Below are 13,648 nucleotides of genomic sequence, written 5' to 3' on the forward strand. Positions count from 1 at the left end.
GTGTTCCGGTTAGGAAGCGAAATCCCCGATCGATCCCGCCCGACGATCGCGACGTCGTTCCCCGCGAGGGGGAAGGAAGGGAGGGAGGGAGCGTCGCTCGACGGAAACGTCGTCGTCGTCGGCCTACTGAGGCCGATCTCTCCCTCCCCCTCCCCCTTCCTTCCCCCTCATGGGATTTCTATTTTTTTTCTTCCTTTTTGCAATTGTCGTGCGCAACCAGCGTGGCGACACGTTTTGCAGCGTCGCGCAGCACGTACGGTTTTCGCGGTCGGGAGCTTCGTGGCTTTAAAGATAACAGTTTCTTTTTTTTTTTTCGACGTCGGATCGGCAGAAACCGGTTCGGAGAAGGAGCCACGAAACTCCGATAGAGATTACTTACCGGCCTGCACACAATATTTGAGAACGTATTTTTACGACGTCGGCCCAAAAAAAAACGTTGATTTATATAAAACGCAGACAAATTGAATTACATATAATTTGATATTTAAATCTTATATAGTCAACCATTATACGAGATAAAAGTTGCCGGTTTGTTTCTTTTTTTTTTAAACTCTGATTCTTTCCTTAATCTCGAGATAATTCATGAATGTTGAGAAGGAGAGGGGACAGTTCGTCGTTTCTTATGTTCTTCTAATTTTGCATATTTTTTGTGATCAAACTATAAATCGGGAGCTTCAAGCGAGGTGTCCCTGAAGTTTATAACAAAATTCCGGGAAATATTTTTTTCTCATAAAACAAAGTGTACTTCTGCGTTAAAAAGTTTCTCGTGTTTCGATCGCACTGATTAATTGATAGTCGTGAACGCTTCGACATCTCCTAGAAGAAAAATCGATTTCAACGCGGCCGAGGAGGAATCCGTCGTGGTGCTCGACGCCTTCGTAGATAATTATTACCTCCTAAGAATAATAATTAGGTTAAAACTGTCACCGCACAAAAAACAACGATAAAAACCGTCCGACGGAAGAAGCGCACGTTACGTTCGGGTAGTCGGCAATTTATTTACCGCGGCGATAAGTGCGCAACAGGTTTCCACACACATTTTGCGGAAGTCGCGCGGTTACATAAGCGTCAAGTGTCACACTTCCTGGTAATGTAAAAAAAAAAAAAAAAGAACCAATAAAAGGAAGAAAAAAGAGAAGGAGAGATGGAAAAGACAAACGTCGTCCGTCGAGAGGAAAAAGTCTAATGAAACCAGCAGCCAGTAGTCTCGCACGTGGCGATAAGGATTACGAAATCCGTGATAACTTGGAAGAATAAGGAATATCGAGAATATCAAAAGGACGTTAGACGGGAGAGTTTTTCTCGTCCCGTCTTCGGACGATCGGCTCGCCCGTTCCGGGGAGAGGGCTTCTTCGGTTTTTCGGACCGGGTAATTGGCCGGGCGCGTCCGGGCGCATTTACTCGGGCGTATATTCGGAGCGCGAGAAGAGAGCAGGTGCAGGAACTGGTTTGGTGGGAGCCGCCGCCGCCGCTGCTGCTGCTGCTGCTGCTGGTACCTCTCTCGCGGTATACGTACGTACGTATGCCGGCACGCCGCCTTTCGGCGTGTATACGCTGGCACGTTGTCGCACGAGTGTATTCATGCCAGTGGCGGGAGTCCCCGAGGGAGGCCGGTGGGGCCTCGTCTCGCTCACTTCGCCGACAAGTGATCGTTTACAGTTATAGTCAGTCCGCATTGGGCGCTCGGCCGGCCCTGACCGTATCGGCGCACACGTAGCCGCACTCTCTGATAAAGTCTCGCTCCTCTCGGATTATTATTTTTTTTTTTTTTTCGGATACGCGGTTTACCACGGAGACTCTCTTCCTTCCTTCCTTTTTTTGAGACGGGAGATTGCAATATTCGAGTATCGAAATAACAGTGAGTCCTTCTTTCCTGTCGCGCCCGCCTCTCTCTCTCTCTCTCTCTCTCTCTCCTCTTTATCGAGACATTATTTTTCTCTTTAAATTTCCTTATCGTGATCAATAATCGTCGCCGACGTAGCGACGTTGCCGTCTTCGGAAGTTTGGAGTTGACAGCGCGGCGATCGCGATCGGCGCGATTATTGGATGACCGTCGAAGCGGGCAGCGGACGGTAAATCGCGGGCTAAAGTAACGAACGATGATTTAGTGGGCAAGATCAAGTGAGTGTGTCGTGTGAAAGGAAAAGTGTGCGGGAACGTTCGGGCGGCGAAAAGCGCCAGCGTAGTGCGCCAGCGGCAGCGCGGAGTCGCCGCCAGTCTGTCAGCGAGCGTGCACTCGTCGGGCGCTTACACGAGGCACTGATGGAGAATAATAATCGGCCGACGAGGTAAATACGCGTCCCAAATCATTCTTGCCGTTTTATCTTATACCGCCGACACCCCCGGGCGAGGGGGCACGTCCGCACTTTTGCGGCCGCTCGCGATCCGGAACCGCAACGTTCCTCCTCGACGACGTCAATCGAGGGGACCTCGTTCGCCGACTGTGAAGAGCTTTCTAACACGGCGCGCCTGCAATCTTCATAGGGGGGCAAAAAAAAAAGAAAAGGAAAGAAGATGTAAAAGGATTCGGAACGCGCGGTTTCCGCGACACGTGTATTAAAATGGCAAAAGGGACAAGTTCGATCTCGACGACAGGTTTGAATTATTATTCGTGAAATGAGAAAAAAAAACGTGACCGAGTCCCCCCCCGATTATTCGGATGTGGCTTACGTTGTCTGGTGAAGCGGCGCGGCGCGGCGTGGCGGATACCCCGTAACGTGGCACTCGAAGGTTATCGGTCGGCATTAATTGTCGGCGACTCGGTACGATCGTATGCAACGAGCATTTCGCACGACGATGGCGATACGCCGCGCGTGCACGTCCGCGTTCCAAAATTTTTCCGAAAATTCAAAAACGCGGAGATCGGACACTTCCTGCCGCTGTTTACGTCGCCCTTGACACTTTATCCGATAAGCGGGTACACTTTTCTTTTCGCGCGTCAAGAGCGCCGAGTATATCTGCGCTGATAATAAAAGCAAATTAATGCTCGATAATGCGAATAAATGGCAATCAAAATGGCGTGCTGTTTTCGAACGGTCTCCAACAAAAACATTTCGATAAGAGCACGGCCGAGGAGCTTTTAATAGTTCCTCCATGCATGTATCCGTAATAACGTGGAGTTGGAAAAAAAAAAAAAAACTTTAAACTTCCGCAGTTCTTATCGCAATGTTTACATAAATTCTGATATATGTAATAAATATATCATATACATGACTGAAAAAATATAATTTTATATTATATATATCATCACATCATCTTCATCATTATCGTATATGTAGAATTGCACTGCGCGCTGTAAATGTGTACGTAACTCACGGAACATGCAGCAGAGAGGATCGGCAACACCCTTACGATAAGTTATTGCAGCAGTGTTATCGATATCGGGATACGACCGCGACTATTAAAAGATAGAGAAACGACTTTGTTATTGTGCGCCGTGTTCTCGCGAAATTTTACGTATATCACACCGATGCGATGCAAAATCGTCCTGGAAAATTGCGCCTGGTATTTCGCGTAAAACGGTATTTCGCCACTTTGCAATTGTAGGTCGATTCGCCCATCGCTCGCTGGCAATAATGCGTGCGTTAACACAATACGAGAGCGTGCGTTTACGAACTGAATGTGCGTGGGACTGCAAATTTTCGCTATCGACGCTATATTGAGGGAAAAAAAAGTTGTCAATTTGACTAAATTTTTCAACGTGAATTAAATTTCATCACTTCAAGTATATGTGCATTTAATTTGAATAAATAAAATACGCATGAGCTTTGTAATTCAAATAATTACATATTTAACTGATATAGATACTTGAAGCAAAAAAATTTAATCAAGTTGGAAAATTGATTCAAGCTAACAACTTTTTCTCAGTATTATAACGATTAGTTATAATTGCGTTAAGGAATTGCCTAAACGAATAACATTTGTCGCAATTATGCGTTACGAAAAAACTTTGCAACAAAGATACATATATTAAGTATACATTAAGTGAGACGAACAAAAGTCGGACGATACAAGGAAACGTATTGAAAATGTACTTTACATTTTCGAGAAATATAGACATAATAAAAAAAAGGATACGTTCTATCCTTGTTTATTATATAAAAGAAATTTTATTGTCTTTCAGTTTAAAACCTAAGAATCAAGAATTAGTTCACAAAATCTCTAAACTCACTCATCCCATCCTTGTTTATTGTATTACGCGTCCGCGAAAAAATTCGGCGTTTAATACGAATTCCGTCGAGAAGCACCGGGAGGCTCGAAAAGTCCAAAACTAATGATTCCCGATAATGCATTATGCAACCCCGATGTGTTGCTCAATCTCATAGGCCGCAGCCCGGTCTGACTGCGTTACTGTTCGTGCGTTTACGCTCGTCAAGGTTTGACGAAATCATAATATCATAAGAGCAATCGCATGAGCGCTCGATAGCGGGAGAAAGTATAAGAGCCATGGAGAAGTCGTGTTTCGCTTCCACTTCAAATCACCGGTCTCGATTCTGACAGCCGGATTGGCCCAATTTGACATGCGCGCGCACGAGCGAGAATTCTTGGCATTGGAGAAGAAAGCAGGAAAAACGGAATATCCCTCGATATTCGATAATTCGATTATCTTCACCCGCACGCGCGTGTTGACCTCTCTCTTGCTTTCTGTCTCTTTCTCTTTCTCTCTCTCTCTTTCTCTCTTTTCCCGTCTTGCCTCCTTCGCACCAACGCGGATCGTCGGAAGTTTTTAAAGAATCATCGGCATCAATCGTGACTTATAATATCTAATAGCTGACTATTTCAGAATCATCGAACGAGACATTAGCGTCAGCATCGGTAATGACGTTTAATCTTGATCGATGATTCTGAAACTGCTGATGAATCGTAATGTAAATCGTTGCGTTAGGTATCCCGCAAAATGTGGTTTACCACGAACACCGCTCATTACAATAATATCATAGTTTACCTATTTTTATTCGGTATATTTCAACTGTAAGTTTTTTTTATCAAGAATAACTTTTTTTTTTAATTTAACATATTATTATTTTATCGTGCGTATATAAACATATTTATAATTTATTTAGCAGACACTTCAGACGCGATACTTAATCTTTGTCATATTTCTCACGTATTCATTACAGATATAGTACGAGCTAAATGTGTTAAAATAATTTCTCTAGACATTCCTCTTCTCTCATTTATTACAAACTCGTTCAATTTCTTTCGTCTATAATTACAAAAAGATTGGGGAGAATCATACAGTGGCTTTCATGGGAAGAGCGCATTTTTCACTTTCTTTTCTAGCGCTGTACAGGTTTTTGAAGACGATGCGGTTTGTTACAGAAGGCTCGAGCTGTGATTTTGATCAGGATAATGCGAAGCCTGGACAGGCTATCGGGTAGCGACCAGGACTGCGGTGATCGGGAAATGTACATCGACCTGGACGACGCCTCCGTCGACTCGCTTACCGGGAAACGTACTCGCCACCATGTCACGGAGGTATCTCTCACCTATTCTCTGCCCCCCCCTCCCTCCCTCCGCCTCGTTTCCCCCTTTTTATCGCTATGTGACACGCTGTTTATCTCATCCAAGGCTTTTAAAGTTCCGTAAGCATTTATTCCGAGGAAGAAAAGATACTCGACCCACATAATTCTCTGTTATCGTTGCCGAATTGATAAGACACCTACGAGTTTTCCGGACACCACGTACTTCTCGATTTGAAGTTAAACGCAATTTAAGGGGGATAGTTCGCGACGAGACACGAGTACAAGTGTGTTAATACGTTGCAAACAGAAATTAATTAGCTACGGCCGAATTCCATGTATTATAGATAACAGAATCAGAGCCAGAAGATCATTGAACATAATCGTTCGTGGAATGTCTTATTATTAACTGTTCGAGTAAATAACCTTTTTATCAGCGTTATACCGGAGAAAATTGTCAACATTTTATCTATCGGGAAACCCCGACAAAAATCGCTTAGACAAATAGCTGCGAAGCGCATTGCTGAAGAGAATGACAAGACGAAAAGAAGGGAGAAAGAGAGTTAAATAAATTTTCTATTGATGAAAATAGCACGGTAAGATCTTCATCTAGATTAGATTAGAAGATCGTTATGTAACACGTTATCACGCATTAATATAATCAGCTTTGCTCGAGTCGATTATATTCGGATATAGACGCACCTGTTGGTATAATGTATCTTTCAAAATATGTTTAGCTAATTCTTCTTGCGAAGAATTAATTTATAAAGGCAATTAAAAATAAATTATTAATAAGTTAAAGATAATAAGCTAAATTAATAATAAGTTAAAGATACAGTAATATATATTTTTTAATGTGTTGTTTAAATAAATTCATCGAAACGAAAGAATTGATATCGTAATAAAATATTTACATTATTGTGTAAAGGCACGATAAAAAAATGCACACCAGACACAAGATATTTATAACCGTTCTATTATGTTCCTCAAATGGATTGACAACCACGGACACATACACACAACTTTCGAAAGTAAATTGTTTCTTTGTTGGAAATTCTCAAAACGGAAATCGCGTTGCGACGTCGCAGAAATTTGGCAAAGATCCATTCTATTACTAATCAAACGAAAACAGGTGGGCGAGGAGAGCGATAGCAGCGGGAGCGAGAGGAGCCCGAAGCAGGCGAAGAGAAGAAATCGCGGCGGCGCGCCGCCGACGACGAGGCGACGGAAAAGCGGAATTTCCGCACGCGAGAGGAACCTGAGGAGGCTCGAGAGTAACGAGAGAGAGAGAATGAGAATGCACTCCCTCAACGACGCCTTTGAGGTAACAGTTTATTGCTTCCTCCAGACAGGCTTTCGCCATGTCCGCGTCGCGTCAACGAGCGCGACGAACTTTGCTAAAAACTTTCGAAGAACGAGAAACTTTCGCCGCGGAACATTAAATCATGAATAAGAGAGAAAATAATCAAGTACAATCCGGCCACTATCCCATGAACACATCAATCTGAGAAAGCAATGAAACATTACGTTCGAAATACTTTAGCAAATAATTTAAAGGATATTACAATTGAAAAATACTGTTGGTTGTCTTATAAAAAAATTTTTTTTTTTCAAATGCATGAAAATTTGCTTTCTCAAAGCGATTGTATCGCGATCTCATTACTGCACTTGTTACTATAGCGTGGTTGGTTGTTGACTGTACGTTGGACGTCAATGCGAACGACAGCAAAAAGACGACAGTAAAGAAAAAAATCAATTTTTGCGGAAGATAAATAGCAGCAGCTCGCAGCTGCAATTCGATAAAAGCGATTCATTCTATTGACCGGTCATGTATCATTAAAAATACACAAACTTTCGACCGTATTTGATTAGATTGCAATCCGGTGGCGTTATTTATCGCGAATGCGTCTCGATATAGTAGATAGACTTTCAATCCACTTCTCCTGGTAATTTCCAGCAATTACGCGAGGTAATACCACACGTAAAAATGGAGAGGAAGCTCAGCAAGATAGAAACGCTCACGTTGGCTAAAAATTATATAATGGCACTGACGAATGTCATATGCGAGATGCGCGGCGAGGAACAACCGTACACGTGAGTATTGTTCTAATCTAGCATTTTTTTTTAAACCGCGGCGTAGTACGAAATAATTATCCGTGACAGGAATTAAATAGAGTACGTAGATCTGTGGAAACATAATTTACTAAAAATATTAATATAAAATAGGAAGATAAGCATTATGAGATTTTATTTTATATCTCAAATATATATCAGAACTTGTAGAAATAAAAATAAAAATTAAAATATATTTCGTAAATGTCATAATTTTTTGCAATAGCTTAATATTTTTATATGTAAAATGACTGGAGGAGTTGTATAAGAAAGATTCTAATAGTTCGATCTAAAAAAAATATTAATGACGTATTTCACAAGAAAATGTCATGTATACAAGAAAATTTGTAAATTGTTTTTCTTAAAATTTCCTCTTACGACTTCTTGAGATTTACATAAAATATCATTTCTTGGCCAAATCAACCGTTGACATATTTGAGATGTGCAATTAAACGGAACGTTTTACGTGCGCTTTTATCAAAAACATTTCCTTTTTTTTTTTCAGGTTTGTCGACGGCGAATGCGGTTCCAGCAGCGGCGACAGTACCGGCCAACTAGAATTAAGCGGGGGCGAACAGCCTGACGAATCATCCCCCGCGTCGATTCACGAGACCAACAACAACAGTCTTCTTCACGAAGATCTAGAGCGCAGGATCTAAGAAAATTCGATCTAAGCGACAAGTGTCGAGACACTTGAGTGCATGCATACACAGCCACGTACACACGCACACATACACGCACAGACTCTGTGATAAACTATCATATTAGTGCCTTTCGTTAGGACCGCGATGATTCACTCATTACTCGCCATGGATCTTCGTAGATCGTCGTACGTTTTCAAAAAAAAAACCTAGAATAACAATAATGATGATTCCGCAATAGAAGAAACGCGAGATTATAGGAAGAAGGGAAGAGGCGTGAAGAAAAACAGAAGAGAAAGAGAAAAATATAAGCATAATAGAAATACCATATAATAGAGGGAATGGAGGGGACAAGACAAGAAAAAGAGAAAGATAGGAACGATACGTCTTTTTAGAATATACGTAATACACGGGACGTTTCCAATTTAGCGCATAATCCTTTTCAAAGAGACTTCTTAACGAGCCGAGATGTCCTTACAGAAGAAGTTTCATAGGAAGCCATTATTTTTATAACTTAATCTAATTCTCCCACGCGTGCTAGAGACATCGAAACAGCCAAACAGCTAAAGCGACATTCGTCTAAATTGGATTGAGAAATAACGTTTCATTAATGTGGTTGAATCCCTGAAATTTAATTCGTCATTAAAACTGCTCAATTCTCACTCTCTTTTAACTCAAGAATTCAGAATAATTCAAGCCAAAACAGGTAGCAAAAAAATTCTTACTGTTGTTACAGATAGCAAATCTATTTTCATATCTAGGGCTAAAAGATAATGTACTTCTCTAAATGTCTAAGTAATGACGCGTTCAGGTAGAACGCGTGTGTCTCGCTGTACATATATAGAATATATATCGAGAGAGAAAGAGAGACAGAGTGAAAGCGTGAGAGAAAGAGAGACAGAGAGAAAGAGAACATATACACAGGAAATATTTATACGGCACATCAAGTGTACCGAAAATGACGGTTGTGCAAATTCACATTGTGAATCCTTCTATCGATCGTTAATTTTCATTTAATTTATTCTTTTATCAACATTTTCGTCGATCTAGATGCAAGATATTATCACGCTTAGTTACAACTGCTCTACTATTGTTTTACTATTATTTTTATTCCTATTACTAATTCTGTTACTATATCGCTACACTATTACTACTACTGCAATCATCACTCCTATTATTCCTACTACTATAACTGTAATACTATACAATTATCATTCCTATACAGTACCATTATTATATGGTAATTAGGTATATTATATACTTTTTATTTCGATTAATATTCTATTATTTTTAAAACTTTGAAAAGATTATTATTACTGTTATTATTATTACATTACACTTTATTATTGTTATTGTATGAAATTAATAACACATTATTTTAATGTTTCCTTTTAGTAATGTCATTTGTTGCAACGTGCGTTCTACTCATATTTCTCCGTCCGCGAATTGTCTAAAAGACAAACACTTCAACATATTCGCCAATTGGTATTAAATAACCGCAATAATTACATTTATCATCTTTATCGATCATCAATTAGACTTTTAGCTGCAAGCTGTACACATAAATAATAATTTGTTTGTTGGCCAATTAGCAAATACAAACGTAATTAACAATGTAAAATTAATTGAATTACATTTGATGATTACCAACAGTTTCAGTTATAATTTTACCCATCTCTGCTTAAAAAATTATTAGTCGTTACATAAGTGATTTTGCATAAGGAAGAGAAGCGTAATAGTGGTATCGTAGAGCTAAACGGACTAATCAAGCTAATATAACGATTATGTTAAAATTTGTTAACCATATGTACATTTGCGACAAATCAAATGCAATTGATTTATTAATTATGTAACTATTATAATATTCATATGGACATATGCTATTGTTAGAATAATTATTCAGTCGAAACTCACGTCTCGAAGTCATAAGCTGTAAACTTTACGTTACATTATCGCTATTATTGATATGACAATATCATTATCATTACATGCTATTATCGTACCGCCGTTACGTATCGTTATCATTGTCATTGTCATTGAGATGCTAACTGCCATGATCATTGTATTACACACACACACACACACACACACACATTATGTTTTATTATTATTGACATTATTACTAAATAGCGTATTATTTTATGATTCGTAATATCGTATTCACGCACGTGTTTCTGCATTCTATTCGAGCGCATGAATCACTTCCGTAATTATTTGAAAATGATAAGATTTATGCGTCTTCCTCACTTTCTAAATGCAAAACTGCATATATAGTTAAACTTAAGGCGGCTTCAACACTCTGTACACATTGTTTTTTGACACTTTCTCTACATGTGACACTTCTGAATTAATTTTTGTTACTTTTACAAGTATCAGAAAATCTTAAATGACTCTTATTACATTATACTTTAACCTTTCTAGAGAAAGTTGTATATTATTTACAAAATTGTATATAAATATTATAACTAATTACAGTGTTCGTAGTTTTCGAAAAGAAAGAAATTTGCGAGACAAAATTGTCAAAATGTGTATACAGAGTGTTAATATTTGTAGTAAAGTTTTCCTACCATTTATACATAGCATAGTTTTAATATATGCGACATTTTTCATGTAAATATTCGCGTTATGTTTGAAAAATTTTACGCGAGAATACAGGGTGATTAAGTTGCTCGCCCATATATTATAACTTCTTTGCTAAATACTTTAAATAGAAATTATTATTAAAAAGAGAAATGTTTTGTTTCAAAGCATTTATATTGTAATAAAAGCAATTCTACGTTCATTCCTCATTTTTTTCGAAAATATTAAGACTGATTTCCTCTTTTCTTTTTAAATAACAGAGGATGAAATATTGAGATTTTATAATATTGTAATACACTCTTCCATTTATATTTCAACAAAGAAATGCTATTTAACAAAATGAGAGAATAAAGAAGAACATTTTTATGTTTCATTAATTTATTCTTTAACATAGAGATATCCATTTTACAAGCTTTATTTAAACTTCAGAAAAAACAAAATATACGTGCGATATACTTAATTTTTATTGCTCTTGACGGCGTGTATAATAACAGCTACAATTAGAACAAATAGTGTTCCTAGCAATCCAAGCACAATAGCCATAAGAATTGTATCAACTGGTAACCATGAATCTTCCTCTCGAGTCCAGGTAACAGACTCGGTTGTAGTAAACAAGCTGTAAACAACATACCTCATGCATTATTTAGATAAAATTTTTATCTGAAAAAGAAACCCAGAAGTTAGATAAAAAAAGGTCGAATTATATATTATAATCAGAGCTGAGCAATACACTTTATCTAAAATATATAAATCTTACAATTAGATTTATTTAAATACAATGAAAAAATAACATAATCAAAATTTTCCCTATAATATTTAAATCATTTGCATCGTTTAATTTCTGTAAATTTTCAGATATACTCTCTTTCTTGCCAATTTATATTTTACATGTAAAATACACTTTATCTTGCATTTTGTATACGAAGAATGTTTTGATCCTGTTTTGCGCAGCTCTAAGTATAATTAGCTACGTGGAATGCCGACGTGCTGGTTTCCATTTCTTCCTCGTCGAAGGACAGCGTAATAGCATTGTCCAGATCCTTTCCCAGTTGTCTGAAGACTGTTCTGCCAAGCCAATCGGCGAGATCATTGCGATTTATCTGTCGAAGCCGATGTATAATCGCCGCGTGCGTCTTTCCCCGGCCCTCCCCTGGGGAACTATTCCAATGAAGCAGTTGACGCAGACACGGGATCTCCTCGTCTACCTTGCGCTCTTTTGTTCCGCGGGAATAAGCCAAGCGTTAGTTGGATCGACGCGATAGATAAAACGATCGAATTAACGATGCAATTAACAGGCAGGCGTTTGATGCAACGTAAGAACGTAAAACATCGCAAAAGAGAGCTGACCTGCCGCAGCCAGGTTCTTCGGCAAGTCATAAGTTGTGTAATGTAGCGCGGCGGTCAATCGCCTACACTCGAACGGGTCCAGTCGAGCCGCGAGATACTCCAATTCGCTCAGGTTCACGTCTATCGTGCCGCGGACTCTTAGAATAAAAATTGTCGCGCTGATTGTAACGTAAATACTGATCGTCCAAGATGGCATTTTTCTCCAAAACGAGATGTTTACAGGAAAAAAGAGAGAGAAAAAGAAACGCGCAGACAAAAACAAAAGACCGTCATTTCGCTGTCGCACGTGTTTTTTTATTTCCTTTTAATTCGGAAAGAGGTCTCATTTTCTCCCGTTTACTCGATTAACCTTCTTCTCCTTCTCATCGTCGTATCTGCCGTTTCCGTCCCTTTTTCTTTTTTCTGTAGCATTTGTAACACGGCGTCGGCGAAGCGTCCTCCAATCTCTCCGGTTCCTTAGGGATAATCGGTGCGGTGACTTCCGTTGCGGTGCCGATTGCCAGGTCCGGCGACACGGGTCTCTTCTTCTTTCTCTTCTTCCGTAACTTCTTTCGTCCTTCCTCAATATAGGAAGGGAAATACTTTCTAAACGTAGAGACTGATCACTCGCATTCTTACTTTTTTTTTTTGCCGAAATATCCTAAAAATTTTCCTATAGAGAGATGCAGATTTTTAAACTAATTTTGTTGGGCTATCAAAATAATTATGATAAGCAAAGCTGCAAAAAGTGTTGACATTCTAGTAACCAATTTGATTATTTTGATGGCCCGACAAAATTATCATCGGATCAGCATCCAGTTAAATTTTAGATATTTCAGCAAAATTCGTTTTTTTCTATCGAATCTCACAGTCATAATCGTCGAGAGAGAATCGTAAGATAATACGTGGAATGATTGTTTTATACTGACTCTTTCTTTCGTCTCCCGGTCAGCTTATTAACGATCCTCGCACACTTGTACCTCGCACACAGGGTACAGCAGCAAGTGCAAATTATAATCGCAATTATGATCCCGCCGGCGACAGGTAACGATAAGGAGATCGATCGGCGTCCTAAAATGCATCGTGTCGGCCACGAATGTCATCTGGGAACCTTCATTCGACTTACCTGATAAAATATCATGGATGGTCGCGTTAGTATTATTCATTCCTTGTTTCTTCAAATGCTTTCCGTACTACATTCTGTCTTATCGTTTCAGCAAATGTTAGTAGAAACCAATAAGAATAAGCAATTGGCATTTTACGGTTAGGCGAATCGAAATATATAACCGTAACGAATACACGAAATGAATATTGACATATCATACGCACACATGGACACACGAATAACGCATACTTGGCTAACATCATTTTGTTATCGCACAACTTGAGATCTGACCGATCAAAAAGTGAAGTTCTTTGAAGTTAAATAATTTTTGAAAGTGTAGAAACAGAAGTATTGAAAAAAATTATTTATTATATTAGATTGATAAAAAAAGTTTGTCTGATAAAATTGAAAGTAAAAGCAAA

General features: G+C 39.0%; 3 protein-coding genes across 4 annotated transcripts; 1 reads left to right on the forward strand and 2 right to left on the reverse strand.

Moving 5' to 3' along the window:
- The first annotated feature begins 129 nt into the window (after window positions 1–129).
- LOC105829315 (protein dimmed) lies at window positions 130–9,936 on the forward strand. 2 transcript variants are annotated; one of them, XM_012668054.3, is made up of 5 exons: window positions 130–2,288; window positions 5,326–5,478; window positions 6,595–6,786; window positions 7,420–7,556; window positions 8,080–9,936. In XM_012668054.3, the coding sequence occupies exons 2-5, from the start codon at window positions 5,353–5,355 to the stop codon at window positions 8,231–8,233; spliced, it is 609 nt and encodes a 202-aa protein (XP_012523508.1). In that variant the 5' UTR covers window positions 130–2,288; window positions 5,326–5,352; the 3' UTR covers window positions 8,234–9,936. The 2 variants fall into 2 exon arrangements, with proteins under 2 accessions (XP_012523508.1, XP_012523507.1); XM_012668053.3 differs by having other exon boundaries at window positions 135–2,288; window positions 5,323–5,478.
- Window positions 9,937–11,155: 1,219 nt separating this feature from the next.
- Window positions 11,156–12,374, reverse strand: LOC105829314. The gene is made up of 2 exons (XM_012668052.2): window positions 12,143–12,374; window positions 11,156–12,008 (listed from the first exon to the last, which is right to left on the reverse strand). Exons 1-2 carry the CDS (start codon window positions 12,336–12,338, stop codon window positions 11,749–11,751), a joined length of 456 nt encoding a protein of 151 aa, XP_012523506.1. The 5' UTR covers window positions 12,339–12,374; the 3' UTR covers window positions 11,156–11,748.
- On the reverse strand, window positions 11,161–13,387 carry LOC114254826. The gene is made up of 3 exons (XM_028192017.2): window positions 13,248–13,387; window positions 13,051–13,192; window positions 11,161–12,727 (listed from the first exon to the last, which is right to left on the reverse strand). Exons 1-3 carry the CDS (start codon window positions 13,285–13,287, stop codon window positions 12,505–12,507), a joined length of 405 nt encoding a protein of 134 aa, XP_028047818.1. The 5' UTR covers window positions 13,288–13,387; the 3' UTR covers window positions 11,161–12,504.
- Between the last annotated feature and the right edge of the window lie 261 nt (window positions 13,388–13,648).

This window comes from Monomorium pharaonis, chromosome 1, assembly GCF_013373865.1.
Source record: "Monomorium pharaonis isolate MP-MQ-018 chromosome 1, ASM1337386v2, whole genome shotgun sequence".
Taxonomy (NCBI): Eukaryota; Metazoa; Arthropoda; class Insecta; order Hymenoptera; family Formicidae; genus Monomorium; species Monomorium pharaonis.

What these genes read in the sequence shown, in the direction of transcription:
- LOC105829314 (XM_012668052.2), bottom strand. Translation starts at nt 12,338, where the DNA reads ATGCCATCTTGGACGATCAGTATTTACGTTACAATCAGCGCGACAATT. An exon ending in GAAGAACCTGGCTGCGGCAG is followed by an intron (nt 12,009 to 12,142) that starts GTCAGCTCTCTT and finishes GCGGAACAAAAG; the next exon opens with AGCGCAAGGTAGACGAGGAG.
- LOC114254826 (XM_028192017.2), bottom strand. Translation starts at nt 13,287, where the DNA reads ATGAATAATACTAACGCGACCATCCATGATATTTTATCAG. An exon ending in CATCCATGATATTTTATCAG is followed by an intron (nt 13,193 to 13,247) that starts GTAAGTCGAATG and finishes GATGCATTTTAG; the next exon opens with GACGCCGATCGATCTCCTTA. An exon ending in ACCGGGAGACGAAAGAAAGA is followed by an intron (nt 12,728 to 13,050) that starts GTCAGTATAAAA and finishes CTCTACGTTTAG; the next exon opens with AAAGTATTTCCCTTCCTATA.
- LOC105829315 (XM_012668054.3), top strand. Translation starts at nt 5,353, where the DNA reads ATGCGAAGCCTGGACAGGCTATCGGGTAGCGACCAGGACTGCGGTGAT. An exon ending in CCCTCAACGACGCCTTTGAG is followed by an intron (nt 6,787 to 7,419) that starts GTAACAGTTTAT and finishes GGTAATTTCCAG; the next exon opens with CAATTACGCGAGGTAATACC. An exon ending in GGCGAGGAACAACCGTACAC is followed by an intron (nt 7,557 to 8,079) that starts GTGAGTATTGTT and finishes TTTTTTTTTCAG; the next exon opens with GTTTGTCGACGGCGAATGCG.